General features: G+C 40.1%; 1 protein-coding gene across 1 annotated transcript; it reads left to right on the top strand.

Annotated features, from left to right (window-relative positions):
• The first annotated feature begins 1,442 nt into the window (after positions 1-1,442).
• Positions 1,443-17,800, top strand: lhcgr (luteinizing hormone/choriogonadotropin receptor). The gene is given in 12 exon segments (XM_039783750.1): positions 1,443-1,840; positions 2,160-2,231; positions 10,440-10,514; positions 10,771-10,845; positions 11,755-11,829; positions 12,085-12,162; positions 12,347-12,415; positions 12,873-12,947; positions 14,360-14,548; positions 14,714-14,767; positions 15,216-16,227; positions 16,230-17,800. Coding segments are annotated over 12 exon segments (2,010 nt in total). The 5' UTR covers positions 1,443-1,670; the 3' UTR covers positions 16,296-17,800.
• Positions 17,801-17,802: the final 2 nt, after the last annotated feature.

The raw sequence follows: 17,802 nt of genomic DNA on the forward strand, positions 1-17,802 counted from the left end.
TGTGTGTGTGTGTGTGTGTGTGTGTGTGTGTGTGTGTGTGTGTGTGTGTGTGTGTGTGTGTGTGTGTGTGTGTGTGTGTGTGTGTGTGGTTGGTTGTTACACAGCAGCAGTGAGAAGAAGGTGCTCTGGGTCACAGTGGCAGAGTGGAGGAGCAAGATGAGAAAGCTGTAAATAGGGTCAGGGTGACAGCAGAGGAGATTCAGCTAAGGACGGTAGTGACACAGCTTTTTGTTTGACAAACTGGTGTAAATGGGACCTCGGCTGAATGTGGTGTTGTCTCGTGTGATGTAAAGTGCCATAAAAGTAAATGTAGTTTTACATCAAAGTTGAATTTGTATTGTTGCTGTTCTCGTTTTTTCACTCTCCTTCTCTCATCTATGAAGATGTTTTCCCTTGGAACAAACAGAAGCATCCTGCCTGAGCTACATCTTCATCCATGGATACAGTTAAATGGTGGCTGGCACTGCAGATAGATATACAGACTTGGCTGCAGCATCAGCAGCTTAGATTTTGATGAATCATGTCTTTGTCTTTTCCTACTAGGTTGAGGATCTGATATGGGGCGGCTGTTCAGTGGTAGAGTGGTCCCCTGCCAATCGGAAGTTTGGTGGTTCGATCCCTGACCCTGCAGTCCCATGTCGAAGTGTTCTTGGGCGAGACACTGAACCCTGAGTTGAATGGTTCCAATACTATGTAAAAGCTCTTTGAGTAATTGTTAAGACTATATAAACACAGTGCATTTACATATTTTTAAGAGTACACCATTAAAGCTTTAAAACAGTTTTCTTTCCTCCTTTTTATTGGTCTTTAACATGTACTGAAAAATAAACAATAATGAATAATTTTAGGGCTGCTACAGTGAAGCAAGGTGATGCCTTCAAGTGCACATGTGCATATGTCATCCTATTTCCAAGTGTGTTTGCTTCTTGTGAATTGCAATTGTTGGTGCATTTGGGTAATTTTATTAGATTTTTTTAATATATATATCTATAGATATAGATATATATATCTTGCAGAGCACTGAGAAAATAAAGAGAAGATTATGAATAAGTAATGTATTTAATAAAATCTATTTGCAGAATAAATAAAGAAATTGTGTAATCCATTTTAGTGAACATCAAGTTTTCATTAATCTATGTCAAACGTACCTTATTGTTGAGAGGTAACGCAGTGCAGACCCTTCAAACCAATCTGTAATAATAACTACAATGTTTCATCATCAAAACTAACAAGATACAAAAATAAATAATTTTCAGTACTTCAACTGTAAATGTAAAAAAAATATTTTTAACAAATAAAACTGAGTGACAGCACGACTTCACCACATCACTTGACAGATCATTTATGGTCTCCACCCACTAAACGTCACATCTCTGCAGCTCAGCTGTCAAAGTAAATTGCGCCTGACTTTCACTTTGTTGAATCTTACAGACGGGCAACAGTCTCGCAATTACTACAGCTCCTGAAGGCAGCCGTAGGTCCTAAAATTCAGTGCGCAGGTGGAAAAGGACCGCGGAATTACATTACAGCTTAGCCTTTGCCTTTGGTCTGGCATGTTAGATTTTGCTGAGTACTTCTTTTTTTTATCTTCAACTTTGAGGAGATTCAGCAGAGTTTTTCTTTCTTGATTTAATTTTTTGAATCCCGTAGTGAGTAGCCCGGTGTCACGCATGGCTCCCCGGGTGGTCTGGCTCCTGGTCGCGCTTTCCGGTGTCCTGCATGTGCGCTCCTGCTGGGCTTATACCTGTCCGACCATCTGCCGCTGCAGCGCCGACACCTTTCAGTGCAGCAGAGACACTCAGCTGGCCTCTCGGGCCAGGGCAACATCCGTGCTTCGACTGTAAGTAACCCAACTAACTCCAGCTTCAGTGTTGATAGTCCAGTCTAAACCTCTGTAAGAGAGTCTGTGGCACTTTATACAGAGCCCATCACTGCCCTTATGCTATTTTTTCATCTTTTGTTATAGGACTTTGTGTGTCTGGCTTCTCACTAACTTTTAGTCATTTTTATTTCCCTTACAGCCACTGTAATATTCCTATGGGGCATTTGGCTAAACGTAGCCTATTATTTTATCATGAATGTCATTTTGAAAGAAAACTCTATTTTCTATTTGCTTCTTTACTTATTGGATTTCACAACTTTACTTATGAATCTTACAGAAGACTCAGTCATCTGCCCTTGAAAGAAGTCCCCACTCATGCCTTCAAGGACCTGATCAACATTACAATAATGTAAGTCCCTTGTTTTTTCCAAGGCTGTGTTTTTGTTGGGTGAATTAAAATAAGGTAGGGGAATTAAAGCTGCGTGTGGAGACACTACTGCTGATAGACACTTTAGCCTTGATGAAACATACAAGAAAAGAAGTATGCTGACTATTGAAACGTTAAAGTGCTCATATTATGCTCATCTTCAGGTTCATAATTATATTTAGAGGTTGTACCAGAATAGGTTTACATGGTTAATTTTCAAAAAACACCATGTTTTTGTCATACTGCACATTGCTTCAGCTACTCTTTTCACCCTGTGTTGAGCTCTCTGTTTTAGCTACAGAGTGAGCCATCTCACTTCTGTTCCATCTTTGTTGGGAGTCGCACATGCGCAGTAGCTAGGTAAGCAAGGGCGTAAATCCCAGGGGGGTTGGGGTGTCAGGACCCCCCCCCCCATGTAAGGGTTGTCCCCTGCTAGAAATATCTTAAAACAATGCTGTGTATTGTAAATAACATAATGATGTATACTTAAAATATCTGTGTAAGTAGTAAAACAATACAAACCCCCAAAAATGCTTTTTAAGTTTAGAAACATTTTGAGTCCCCCCACCCTTGCCTCACAGTGGTTTGGTCCACTGCCTGCTGTACGTTAGGAGGATCTGCACTCGACTCACAGTCATATCGGTTAGTGACAGGAATGTAGTAAGTAGGCGGTTCAAGGCTATTTTATTCACATTAAACATCAGATGAAGTTTTTCTTTTCTCAAATAAATATGATGCTGAGTAATTAATGAATTAGTCATGACAAAAAAGTTTGCTATGTTAGTATAATATAATAATAAATATAGTTACGTTTAGGGCTGCAGCTATCGATTATTTTAGTAATCGAATATTCTACCGATTATTCCATCGATTAATCGAGTAATCGGATAAGAAATACTTAGTAAGAAATACTTAGTAAACAGCAATAGTAAATATTTATTATTGCTGTTTACTAAAAAAAAGGAAACCCGTCGCTTGTATATATACAAAAGACTGGTTTCCTTTTTTAGAAAAAGCAAAACATTTTATTGCCAAATTCCATGACCCTTAAAAAGAAATACATTACAATAGTACATTTTTGGTGGCCCAAATGTTAATATTTTTCACCCAATTCCCCTTCTTGCCTCTGGCTCTTTGCACTGGATATGCAAAAGAGCTGTTCACTGACCAGAGGGTTTAAAGCAGGGCTACTCAACTACACTGTTCTGGGGGACACATTTTCAGAAGGCTAATACACAGTGAGGAGCATAGCTATATCTATGGTGAGGAGAAAGAATAAAGAATGCAATGAGCGTCATTCACGCGCAACATATTAAGTGCCATGCTGGGGAAAGAGCCGGTTTGTCTCCGGCAGCAGCTACATTTCCAAAGATTAGAAGCAAACTAATAAAAAGTTACACTACAAACCGACAGCTTTCGTTTTAGCTTGGTAAAACATCGCTATTAGCAGAGTAGCATGTTGTAGGCTAGTTGTGTAAAACATCGCTATTAGCAAAATAGCATGCTGCAGGCTAGTTGTGTAAACAGCGCGGTGGACGAGAGCAGCAGACGTTAGCTACCTTGTGTCGGGTTGGCTCCGTGGAATGGATGAGTACACTGGAGGTTTGTTACAGAGGTGATGTAGCAGCATGTTTGCAGCTTAAAATGATCCCAAACTTTCTGTCGTTTTCTCTCGCCTGTCTCTCCCTTTTAGACCCTCGCTTCGCTTTTTCGTTCCTTCATTTGTAATATGGTGTCTTGTGCAACCGCGTAAAACCTCTTGTGTGCTAGTAATAATCCTCCGTGCGGAAACACAGTGAGCCGTACAACCTTAATTACATTGATTTAACGAAGCTTCGAGGCAAAGAATTTTGCTTCGAGGATTTTTTGTAATCGAATTATTCGAGTTATTCGAAGAATCGTTGCAGCCCTAGTAACGTTACCTAGCTTGTTTAATAGCTTGTTGGATAGAAATGCACCCACTACAACTAATGTTACCACGGTGATAAGCCTAACGTTATGTGTGTGAACTGATATTAGGGTTAAATTTGAAGATCTACAGTTGCGTTTTGCTCAATATGAAGATAAGTGGCTGATCAGTTAAATATATATCCTCTGTCCCAGACAAAACCTAATATTTATGTGGAGGACGCAAGATCATTTTATAATTATAATATGACGCTGTGAACCTATGAAACTATAACTCATATTTAGACATCTGACGTTAACGATTTGTGTTGTTGTTGCCCAGATAAAATGACAGAGGAAAGAAAAACAGACATAAGATCCTTTTTCAGTAAGCCTACACCAAAACGTTAAGTAAGTACAATAAGTCCTCATATTAGAATAATTTCAACCCATTGAGCGTGGTAATACTAATTGGATTGGTAGGGGTGGGCAGCGATCGATTGAAAAGCATGAACTTGGTTTTGCCAGGGTTTAGTAGTAATTGGAGGTTTCGGAAGGAGTGCTGGATGGCATTGAAGCTCTCCTGAAGGTTTGATAGCACAGTATCCAAAGAGGGGCCAGATGTATACAGGATGGTGTCTTCTGCATAGAGGTGGGTTTGAGAGTTCCCGACAGAAAGAGCCACATCATTGAAGTATATGGAGAAAAGAGACGGCCCGAGAATCGAACCTTGTGGCACCCCCATAGTGACCAGGTCCAGACAGGATGGCTTCAGATTTAACGCAGTGGATTCTATCAGAAAAATAGTTGTTGAACCACGTGAGGCAGTCATGAGAGAACCCAAGGTTGTTGAGTCTGTCAATAAGAATACGATGATTAACCGAGTCAAAGGCCTTGGACAGATCGATGTAGACTGCTGCACAGTAATGCTTTTTGTCGATGGCTGCTGTGATGTCGTTAATGACCTTGAGGGTGGCACCTGCCATTCACCTGCCTCTGAAGTCTGGAAAAGGGTACAATTTCCTATTTTAAAGTATTAAAATTAGGGCTGTCAAACGATTAATAAATGTAATCTAAATTAATCACATACATAATTTTTGCTGTGAAAGTATTTGAAATATTTCAATTGAAATGAATCAATGAATAATCAGCATTAGTGACATTAAAGTTCAAAAACTCTTTTATTATTATACTCTAGGCTGCCCTCTTTTTTTGGACTATGTTACCTGCAAATGAAAAAAGTCTCTCACAAGGGACAGAACTGGCAGGGGCAGCCAGATATTTGCGAGCCAGGACGGACAGCTGTTGATGGGCTCCTGCATGAGTTGTCCACCACTGCAGCGGGCATTCCTCCATGCTGATGCTGGGCTCTGCTTTGTAGGGGTTCAGAGCCCTGCTTGGTTCCACCTTGTCATCATCATCTGAGTCTGTGTCTGAAGCAAAGAGTAGGAGGCTTCTCTTTTTCAGTGGCTCTTCTGCAGACTCTGGGGTAGCCGTACTGGGTTTATTTTGCAGCAGTACCTCAAGGCTGGTCCACACCTCTTCTCTCTCTCCTCTTTGAAGATACTTCAAGTCCTTGAAGCGTTGTTGAACTATCCATCGTTGATGTTTGCTTGCTGTTCAGACAGGTCCTTTTTAAAGGCAGTCTTGAATTTTCCTATGTAGGCTGGGTCCTCCTCCGAAACTTCCATTGTGCGCTACAGGTGGCAGAGAGCAGGCAACACCACAGAGCAAGAAACATACAGTAAGTCTCACCTCCAAGGGGCTCAGTCACAGATGCACACAGTACATTTATTATATCAGTGTCATAGTAGTAGCCTAGCCTACTTCAACAATTTGCAAAATAAAGTAAATTTCTTCACAAAAAAAAAAAAAAGACGTTTGTGTGTGTGTCTGTGTGTCTGTGTGTGTGTGTAAGCTTTTACCTGCATGGTTCAAGGATGGTTTCCAGCCTCGAAGTTTGTCCCACTCAGATGTAGTCAACATAGTCAGCTTGTGCTTCTGTCTGCTCAGTGTAGCCTTGATAGCCTCCTGGTTCTTCAGGAGATGAGAGATCATGGCAAGTGACAAGTTCCATCTTGTGGGAACATCGTGAATTAGACTTTCTGTCAGTTGCCCAAGTTGATTTTGCTGCTGGTGGAGCTCATCTGTATTGGCAGGGCTGTGTTTAAAATGTCCCACTATCTTACGACACTTTGCCAATGTGTCACAAAACCCACTGTCTGCGAGGCAAACAGTGATGCTTCTCTGTAATATATGAGCAACACAAGGCATGTGCTCATATGGAAGCTTTCTCGCCGCAGCAATCATGTTTCGGTCGCTGTCTGTGCAGAGCATGGTGATCTTTTGTTGAACTCCCCATGCCTTTGCCACAGACAAAAACTGCTGGGCGCAGGCATCGGCATAATGCCGCTAACGCAAATTACTGGAGTTTCCACTCACGGTCAGTGATGTGTGCCGTAACACCAAGGTAATTGTGATTGCTAACTGAAGTTCAGTGATCCCCTTTCAGCGCAATATATTCCGCTCCCACCAATACATCTCCTTTTGGGTTTCGCGATGGCAGGTTATATGTTATTATTGATTAGGCTATTTGCAAAATCTCTGCTAACCCCCTGTCTTCTATCACCGAAACTGGTCTGCAGGACATTGCGATCCGGTCACATACAGATTTGCTAAGTTTGCGTTTCAGTGTTTGCTCCAGTGTGGTTTGAAGATGACGTTGACTGCTAGAGTTTGTATCACGGGACGTGCTAGGTCGTACCTCCGGATTAACCTTAACTCCTGGATGCTTTGCATTGACGTGCTACTTTAGAGTTGACAAACTCTGGTGATATGCATATTCCTTGCTGCAGACATTGCAGACGACTTTATTTTTATCAACACTTCCATCAGGCTGTTTTGTCTCCCTCCTTCATTCTACAGTCAAATGGTGGCTACAACGGCTCCGGGTCAAAGGTCAATACGGAATGGATTAATCTGCATTATTTTTTTTTTAACGTGTTATTTTTTCTCAGATTAATTTATCGAAATGAACACGTTATTTTGACAGCCCTAATTAAAACATTGAAGTAGTATACAGTATGATGTATCATGTATGTGTAAACAACCTGTTCTCACTCTCGTGTCCCATTCTTGTCCCGGGTGTCACTAAAATGTACATTTTGTAACCACAATCTTTTGCATTTCTGCATGTCAGTTACATCCCGACCACCCATAGCGTCAAAAAGTGACGTCTAAATATGACGCATCAATGACAAACGCCAAAGGCACCTGACCAAGCGTCGCTTCTTGACGCAATTGGAGTGAGAATGTGTTGGTATAAACTGGGCTATTGCAGTGTTCTTCAAAATCCCTATTATTAAGAGTGTTTTCATTGTTTTTATTTCATGTCCTTTAAAAGGACTCAAATATTGTGTTAAATTGTTAGACACATAATATCTCTCTAGCTGTGATAATGAAAACTACATAATTTTTGGAAATCAGGCTTGGAAATTAAATGTATGTATAATAAAGACTCAACTATTCAATTCAATTTTATTTATAGTATCAAATCATAACAACAGTTATCTCAAGACACTTTACAGTTAGAGTAGGTCTAGACCACACGCTATAATTTACAAAGACCCAACAATTCCCGTAATTCCCCCAAGAGCAAGCATTTAGTGCGACAGTGGCGAGGAAAAACTCCCTTTTAGGAAGAAATCTCAGTGGTGAGAAAAATTTCCTCAATGGAGAAACCTCGGACAGACCCAGGCTCTTGGTAGGCGGTTTCTGACGGTGCCGGTTGGGGGAGTGATGAACAGTGGCAATAATAGTCACAATAAAGATAATGGAGCAGTGACTAGAAATAGTAGTTGTAGTAGTTTTACTTACTTACTTACTTACTTACTTAGTTCATGGCATAGCAGGGCACTGCAGGGTATTACAGGACATAGCAGGGTGTAACAGGGCATAGCAGGGCGCACAGCAGGACCATGGCAACAACTGCAACCATGATTTAGGTGCCACCCTAATCCAAGGAAACATGCTGAGCGAAAAAAAAACAAAGGACTCCAGGGAATAAGCTCCCCAGAGCTAGGTTAGTAACAAGCATTTCTGGGACATGGATGCACACAGATGGAAAGAGAGAGGAGAGAGAAGCTCAATGTGTCAAAGGAAGTCCCCCGGCAGTCTAAAACTATAACAGCATAATTAAGAGAGACAGGGTAAAGAGAGGAGCCTGGTTGGGCTAGAACTCTCCCCCGCCAGATCAGGCTGTATTGGCCTGCCTCCCTCTACTTTGATTATATCATTGATTATATGGTAGATGAATCTGACGACTATGAAAAGAAGCAGAGAAGAGAAGGGGTGCCGTGTCTGCAGACACACATTCTGCGTCTGCAGACACGCATTCAGCCGGTCTGGCTGAATGCTGCTATCCTTACTCCCTACCTATAAGCTTTATCGAAGAGGAGAGTTTTAAGTTTACTCTTAAATGTGGTGACGGTAACTATTACATCAGATATTTACCAGATGTACAGTAACAGCGACAGAGGAAGAGGTAAACATTTTGGGGGGCATTTCTGCCTTTATTAGAGAGGAAAGCTGAGATATTAAAGGGGAGAGAGAGGGGGGAAGACATGCAGGAAAACCGTCACAGGTCGGACTCAAGCCCTGGACCTTCTGCGTCGAGGAATAAACCTCTGCATATGTGCGCCCGTTATACCAACTGGGCTAACGTATATTCAAAGCTTTTATTCGTTTTATTTTACATCTGTGCTTTTAACTATTGCCTGCCCAGGAAGCGATATTATGAATCCCACTATGGCCACGCCAAGACCCGCCCTTCAATAGCATTTATTGGCCAGGCGTCCATGCTTACGCAAGGTAACGTAACCCCATTTGTACAGGTCCTATCCCCTGACCAATTGGCTATCCTAACCTTAACCACTCAAGGTAAAATGCCCAGGAACTATACAGATGAAATTTAGGCTAACTTGGTTGGCTAACTCTGGCATATTTTCAGAAAAGTTATTACTATGCATTGTCACTGTCAAATAAAGTAATAATTTCAACTAAAATAAACTAGATGTGATTGTTGCCACGCAACAGCTAGATAGGCTTCAAAGTTTAATCTTTTCATAACCATCTGAATTGAAATTCAAATGTTGGACCTTTTCATTGAATAAGAAGGCACACAACACTGCAATATGTAGTGTTTGGTACAATTTTCAGCAAAATCCATTTGCAATATAATGCTCTAATCAAAGTCAAATCCTAACTTCTTTGCTGATTAATTAGGTCTAATCTGTATCATGTTTACAGATACTAAATACAGAGTCCTGAAGCCACCACATTATCCTGAATGGGTTTCACCATTTAATTAACATATTACTAACAGTTTGATGAGTAGATAACGTGTGTTTGCCTGTGGTGAAATCATTTTGAGGCCGTTTGTGTCGAGTGTTTGACTTTGCTCCGCTCCTCAGGGACAAGTCTTATCAGTCTCAGATACTTACAGTACTTCCATAATGTGTTCATTATGTTCAAAACTTGTCTCTAGCTTAAAGCGATAAAACACATTCAAAAATGAGGTTACAGTCCTAAAGCTGTGACCCTTTGTCTTTTCAGCCCATTAGCCAGTAACACCTGTGTCAAGGTAGAATGACACGAGGTTGTGTGGTTTGTCACTGGTGACGCAAACTAGAAATCACTTTATGTAGATGTGAAGAAGCTTTTAATGAGCTGTGAGTGGTAATTGTGACACTATACTTAATGCAATCAGAGGAGGGCATAAAATAAATGTGTTTGAGATGGAAGCAGAGTGATGTGACCTAAAAAAAAGTGTTGGGTGATTACAGTAAAGTGGGAGTCTAAAACACAATGATTACAAAAATAAGATGTAGAGTGGCTCGGGGAGGGAAGTCAGCCATGCCTCCATCAGAAAACACAGCGTTCAAGGACGAATCAAGAAGTCTTGTTGACTTTGTTTGTCTCTGAATGTCTTTGTTTAGTCCTCCTTTTGAAACATCTTCACTTAGTCTTCCTGGCCCAGATGCATCCCTGATACATTTGGAGCTTTTCCAAACATGAGGTGAAGCGTGCGTGCAGTCGCCCTAGAAGTGTGAATTGTTGGTGGTGGTATTTTAATATTTCCCTCATGGCTTGTATCCCAATATCAATCATCTCTGTCCTATTTCTAAAAGAAATGCATTAAAAAGTGAGTAAGGAAAGAAAGTCTTGGGTTGCTCTTGATATTTGTTTGGCTAAACAGGCTCTTGTTAATCTGTTGATTGATGTGAATCCATGCCTGTGCCTCAGAGAGATCTCCCAGAGCAACTGCATCACACGAATAAAGAGACATGCCTTCCTCTCCCTCCACAACCTGGCTGAAATGTAAGTGGCACTTTATGTTCCGCAAAACGTCAAATTCAAGCTGCATGATGAAAGCAATTATTCATTTGAACAGCTGGTATGTGTTTTCCATTGCATTTAAGTTTCACAGGATTACTCTCAAAATTACAAAGCGCCATGTTTAATCCTTGACTTTCAGAGCAGCAGATGAACAGGCTTTTTTTGTGTTTGTTTGTTGACAGCCCACTGACAGCTATATTGTAATTACTGATGCTTTTCGTCATTTTTATTTCCGCAGTTCAGTGCAAAATATCAACAGTCTAAGGGTTATTGAAAAAGGGGCCTTCACTGACCTGCCCAAGCTGGGATATTTGTAAGTCATGCTTTATATTATCATTATTCACTTATTCAAACCCCACTGACCAGCAGGTGAGTAAGTCATTATAATCCCCTGCTCTGCAGCCATGTTTTGTACAAACTCACATGACTTTATTTTAAATTTAGTGTATAAAGGCCTAATGGGCATTTTAAACCATCTTAGGCTATTAATGCTGTGGTATGTTCATTGGTCCATGTTTTGTTCTTGTCCGTATAAAGATAAGCATCAAATACGTAGAAATTAAGAGTTGGAAAAAGCCAATACAGAATAAGTATGACATGTCAGACAGTGTGGAATGAGATAGTGTATAAACAGGGAAATACAATGGGGGAAAGTGGATGTTAAGGGGTTTTAAAGGGGCACCCCAGTCAATGATGTCATCTTGAGTTTGACTTTCAAATATTTAAATATTTTATAATAATGGGAGATGCTGTTGAAAAGCTGTTGAGTTGCAATGTGGGAATTGTAGGATCCACCTTATCATCAATCTGGAGATATTTTGATTTATCTAGCATTAATTTCTGCAAGTTAAATGTGATGAAACATGAGGTCACATGAAAACAGTGACATGATGTGATAAATCACATTTAACCTGAACTGGAAATGTACCTTACCAACCGAGACATCTGCAACCCTGTGACATTTTGCATGCTCTATGAAGATTTGTTGTTATTTTTTTTGTATTGCAAGACGGAAGACAAAACATTAACAGAGCAGCAAAAACGTTAAAAAACAAACAAAACTGCCATGTGTGTGTGTTAATGTGTTTACACAGTTAGTTGTTGTAGTTAGCTTAAGGAGAATAACAGAGGAAATTAGAAAATAATAAAAAAAAATATATATATAAGATTGAAGATTTGTTCTTAACTGCACATGATCTATCTCTGCTGCTCTTCTTCACAGAAGCATCTCTAACACAGGGCTGATACACTTCCCAGACTTTACAACTATCTCTTCCCTGGCGCCATATATTATTCTGTAAGTAATCCCATTAAAAAATAGTGTTTCCAAACTGGATTAGTGTCTTCGTGTTGTAACTCCAGTTGGAGCCCAAGTTGTTTATTCTGAGCCCGGTTTTACCTATCAATGTCACGATGCCATCAGCCCTGCCGCAAAAATCTCCAACTGGTTCACAGGTCATCAAACTGCTCTTTTTTTATGAAAGTGCATATTTATATCTAACTGAAAATTAAGCCAAACAGCCTGGGTGAAGGTTATCTCCTCCATGTACAGAGAAATGGCAGACAACGTGAGGGTTGACATCATTCCTGCCAATTCTTTCCAGGGTATCACAGAGGAGTATGTTGACATGTGAGTACAGGAGCCAGTTACCTTTTGTTAACACATTATCGAAGCTAAGGGCAAACATTTGTCACCATTTGTTAAGAATGTGTTTTGATGTGTCTCAATATGCTTATGTAATTAGATCTAAATTTTTTGGACCTTGGTGATAGATGCTTTTGACAGCAAATTTATAACATTGTGTCCTTGACAGGAACCTGGTTAGAAATGGCTTCAAGAAAATAAAAGCTCACGCATTTAATGGAACCAAGCTCAACACACTGTAAGCATTTTGATAATCAAGATTATTCTATCATACTAAACTAACAACAACAACATGATAATAATAATAGCATGCCGATACAGTATGCTACTGTTAAGTATACTGTTAAGGTTTAAGGCTTTTCTTTTTCTTATCATAAAAAAAAGAGTGTACCAGTAAACAAACGTTATGTAAGACTAAACAAAGATTGGATGCCCCGTTGTTTTCTTGCTCTGCCCCGTACTGCTGAATGTTGATGGGGACGAGATATGTGCAGACACCCTGCAGTCTAAAAATATTGCTCATCGTCCTCAGTGTCAAGCTAAAGAAACAAAAAGTAGATGAAAAATGGTTTCAGGGGCATTGTTGGCCATTAATGTGTCATCTTACATTTTCTTTCATATTGCATGTTAACTTTTAAACTACTGTTTGGACTGGAGGTCACTTGTGTTACAGTTTTTTTTTTACGTTTTTGTAGGATTTTGAGAGACAACAGATATCTCAGTGACATTCAAGAAGACGCTTTTGAAGGAGCCACAGGTCCAATTTCTCTGTAAGTGACAATACTTCAAGTTAATAAAAACCAATAAAACTAAAGAAAATGTCATGACATTTTAATGACAGTTTAAAAATCAGTGGTGGAAGAAGTATAGCTGCATCTTTCAGCTCATTGTTTTGGTTTTATTTCTCACAACTTTACTGTTTTAGTTCACTCTCACCACTGTCTTTTTCAGCACAGCAGACAGCTGTTTTCGGCCAAAAAGCTCTAAAAGACAAGTGACAGACAGCTAATTAACATTTTGGAGCATTCAGCAGCTCAAGTGACATTTGTGTTATCTCACGGGTTAGTAGATTTAATTGATTTGCCTTCAACTTGTTGAGTGTAAGAGTACGTCTTATGCAGAATAGGCAGTTTCATCTATAAAATACATCATATTTTATCAACTGAATATATGATTTAATATAAAATCTTCACCTTCAAAGTATCTGTCAAATAAATATAGTGGAGGAAAAAGTACAATTTCTCTGTGAAATGTAGCCATGTAAGAGAAGTATGAAAAAGAAATACTCGTACCTGAGAATTGCAGTGTACTTTCCACCACTGTCGAAAATGTACCAGTCCCTACAAAGTTATAAATAAGAAGATGAAATAAAAAAGCAGGACATTTATGATTGTAACAAAGTTAAAAACGAGAGAAGACAATCACACATTCGCTACCTCTTTTGTTATTTTAATCAACAGCATTAAGTCGACCATATTTGAACTGGGCCAGTGAAGCAAGATTAATATTCATAACAATGTTTATCATTTTATTGTCTAAACATTCGGCTGGGGTGACAGCCTGTCTGTGTAAACAACCAACAAACCAAGAAGGACTGCTGAATACTGATTAGAGAGCAAATAGCCCAGTCTGCTGAGCATACAGCTTGCAAGGTCTCTGACTGCAAGCCCTTGTTATAAATATGAAATTTTCTCTTATCTTGGTTATGAATTACAGCCATGATCTTCGAGTAGATCCTGAATGTTATTTTGCTTCGGATGAAATGTATTCAGTCCTACGTAAGTGTCAGTAATTGCAGCCTCTGTTCTTTGAAGAAGCATTTATGTTGTAAATGAGCATCTCTTCAGAAAGACCTTGATGGCTTGATGAATATGAAAACTGTAAATTAGGGCTTGACTTCCGCAGTCCCTCGAACTCAATGAGCTCATGTATGAGATTCAGCAGATTTGCCTGAAACCGCAGGCAAAATTACTTAAAAAAATTAACAAAACACCAGATCATGGCCTTTTTTGTGGGACCACGGAGTATAAAATACATGTGAAATCCCAGACAAAACAGACCAAATCTGTTCTCGTTGCTCGTAGTTAGTCCAATGCCTTATCAAAACACTGTATTTTCTTTGTAGACATTTGACTAATCTTCACTGAACTATATGTCTATGTTCTCTGTGTGTGTGATTCAGGGATGTTTCCTCCACAGCTGTGAGTTCTCTCCCCCCGAAAGGATTGAGGCAGGTGAGATTTCTGAAAGCCAGCTCTGCATTTGCTCTGAAGACCCTCCCTCCACTGGAGAGCCTGGCGGAGCTGCTGGAGGCCGAACTCACATACTCCAGCCACTGCTGTGCCTTCCACACATGGCGTCGGAAACAAAGGTAACCGACAACCGCTCCCAGAGATGTCACAAATCCATTCACATCTGCATAAAGAACAAAGGCTCTGTTCAATGAATACAAATCCTCAGGCGTTTGGTAATTAGCAGTTGAGTTTATTGATATTTTGCGTGGTCTAACCTTTTCCCTGCTTTTTTTCATTTAAAGGGAAAGTGCCTTAAAGAACTTATCAAAGTTTTGTGATTTCACCGAAACTGAAATGTAAGTTACTTCACTGCCCACTTAGGGACTGTACAAAAATTATTTTAAAAATACCCTCCCCAACAGTAATATTTTCTCTGGACCCTCCCCTTGAATTCAAGAATTTGAGATGGTCTACTCTTTATTTACACTTAATGGAATAATAATTTTCACATAGCACCCATATTTACAATTGGCAAAATCATGGAAGAAATAATAAAATGATACATCCTGTTCATCAAATATTCCAGCCATATTTGATCTTTTTTTATACAATTAACTCTGGGATTTATCCAAAGTAAAACGACACTCCCCTGCTCTCCCAAAAAAACATAAAATACATACAGTAAACCTCCCTCTATTCTCACTCCTCTCCTCCCTATAATTTCATACTGTATCTTACACAGATCATTTTCCTTGATCAATTGCTCTATGTTTATTGTAAACTTAACATCTGTGTATTCTTCAGAGAGCCCATTCCAGATGGCGTGAATCCTATCGATGACATCGACTTTCAGTACCCAGACCTGGAATTTCTTTGTCTTAACAGCCTCTTCGTCAAGTGCACGCCAACACCAGATGATTTTAACCCTTGTGAGGACCTGCTGGGGTATTCCTTCCTGCGCTGTCTCACCTGGATAATTACAGTGTTTGCTGTGACTGGTAACCTGGCTGTTCTGGCTATGCTGCTGATTAGCCACCACAAGCTAACCATCTCCAGATTCCTCATGTGTAATCTGGCCTTCGCTGACCTCTGCATGGGGCTCTACCTGATGCTTATTGCCTTCATGGACTACCTCTCCCGCCACCAGTACTACAACCACGCCACAGACTGGCAGACAGGGCCCGGATGTGGCATAGCAGGGTTTCTGACTGTGTTTGCCAGCGAGCTATCAGTATATACACTGACTGTGATTAGCATTGAACGCTGGCACACCATCACCAATGCCATGCGTGTCAACAAGAGGCTGCGGATGCGCCATGTGGCAGCCATAATGGGGGCAGGCTGGGTCTTCTCTCTGCTGGTTGCCCTGCTCCCTCTTGTGGGGGTCAGCAGTTACAGCAAAGTGAGCATCTGTCTGCCCATGGACATCGACAATCTGGCCTCTCAGGTTTATGTGATGGCTGTGCTCATTCTCAATGTTGTCGCTTTCCTGGTGGTCTGCTACTGTTACATATGCATATATCTGAGTGTTCGCAACCCAGAGCACTCTACTCGTCATGGAGACACCAAGATTGCCAAGCGCATGGCTGTGCTCATTTTCACCGACTTTGTATGCATGGCCCCAATCTCCTTCTTCGCCATCTCCGCAGCCCTGTGTATGCCCCTCATAACCGTGTCTCACTCAAAGATTCTGCTTATCCTTTTTTATCCCATCAACTCCCTCTGCAACCCTTTCTTGTACACCCTCTTCACACGGGCTTTCAGGAAGGATGTGTGTCTGCTGCTGAGTCGCTGCGGCTGTTGCCATGCCAATGCTGACATGTACAGGTCACATACTCTGGCTTCACACTTCAACATGCCCAAGAGAAACCCTCACTCACTTAGCTTCTATGCATATCATATTAAGATGAAGGATTGCTTTCTAAACAAGGGAGCAACATGATGATTAATACTGAGAATTCTATTATGAACGTAAAGGCAGCATCTGCTCCTCAAAATGTAGCATTTCTTGTACATAGCAGGCACTGATCAGGTTTGATCTAGGTTAGTTTACAATTTGAGAATTTCATTAGTCAGGACCAAGAGACCTCAAATTAAAGACATGTGATGCGTTATGTGAAGCAGATGGATGAAGCAGTAATGGGGAACAAATAATTAATAATGGAAGTCTTTGTTTCAGCTCATCAGAGATGAGTTTTAGTGCCATCTATTGGGTTGTTGAACTCAGGGGACATTTGGACTGGGAGACTTGAAGACAGCAGACAAGCCAGATTAGCCACAGACACTCAGTTCAAGCAGTGTCTTCCAGAAATATTAGTGCTGTTCAAAATGGCATGGATTTTCACGAAAATACATTTTAATAAAATAAAGTGTGCTCAATTGATACATATGCTAACCATCTTTTTCATAGTGTTTCCCCATTTAGCTAAAAACACTTCTCAGCACCATCTTTGACATTTTGTTTCGTCCTTTCCATCAACTTTCAGAGATAAGCTTGCATATACTTTGGTTGACTTTACTGATCTAATCTCTATTTGAAACTGTACATATTGATAAATATGCTGGACAGAAACATGTTTGCAGCTTGAACTTGCAAACCCTTGGGGGGTCCGGGTCCCCCCTCCAAAGTTGGTAGGTACAGTATGCTATGTGCAAATTTGTACACTTCACTATTTTTGACGTAATATTTGAAACTGATGTACCAGAACATTAACTTCACAATTTTATACTGAGGAAAACACACAAGGCCTGCCCCAAAGAAATATGGCCCATGTCAAAAACATTTTCCAAGGATTTGTCACTCATTTGTTTTGCATGTTGTTGCTGGAGCTGTCACACACCCTTTAAATATTTTCTTTTTAGCTGTGGAGTAGCTAGCTTGAGTGTCTACCCAATCCACAGTCAAACAGTGTCCATGCTGGCATTTATAAATTAATTTTGTCATGTTCGAGTGAATTTGTATGTAGTGGTTTTGTTTTAATAGTGAAAAGAAAAAAATATATATATAAAAAACTAATGACAAGGGAACACTTGCTTTGTACAGGGTTGCACAGAAAAAAAGGGTTCATTGAATGCAGCACAGTAGTGCAGTTCAGTATATTTGAAGCATGACGAAAGGCAAGCTATTACAATGTTTGAAAATCAAACAGCACATTAGGTACCTTTAAAGCAACATGATCATGACAGAAGAAAACACATTCCAGGTCAAATAATGTTTTGCTCCACTAATAAAGAAAACTATTTTCAGCTAAACATTATACAACATAAATTCAAGCTGTTTGTCTCAGTAGCAACGCTGGAAGTAATTGGTTGTAACGTCGTAAATGACTTGCAGTATTGCTCAGATAATTACATAATGAAAAAAAAAAAAAAAAAGTATCAGTGATTTTGC

This window comes from Perca fluviatilis, chromosome 19 (genome assembly GCF_010015445.1).
Source record: "Perca fluviatilis chromosome 19, GENO_Pfluv_1.0, whole genome shotgun sequence".
In the NCBI taxonomy this organism is placed as follows: domain Eukaryota; kingdom Metazoa; phylum Chordata; class Actinopteri; order Perciformes; family Percidae; genus Perca; species Perca fluviatilis.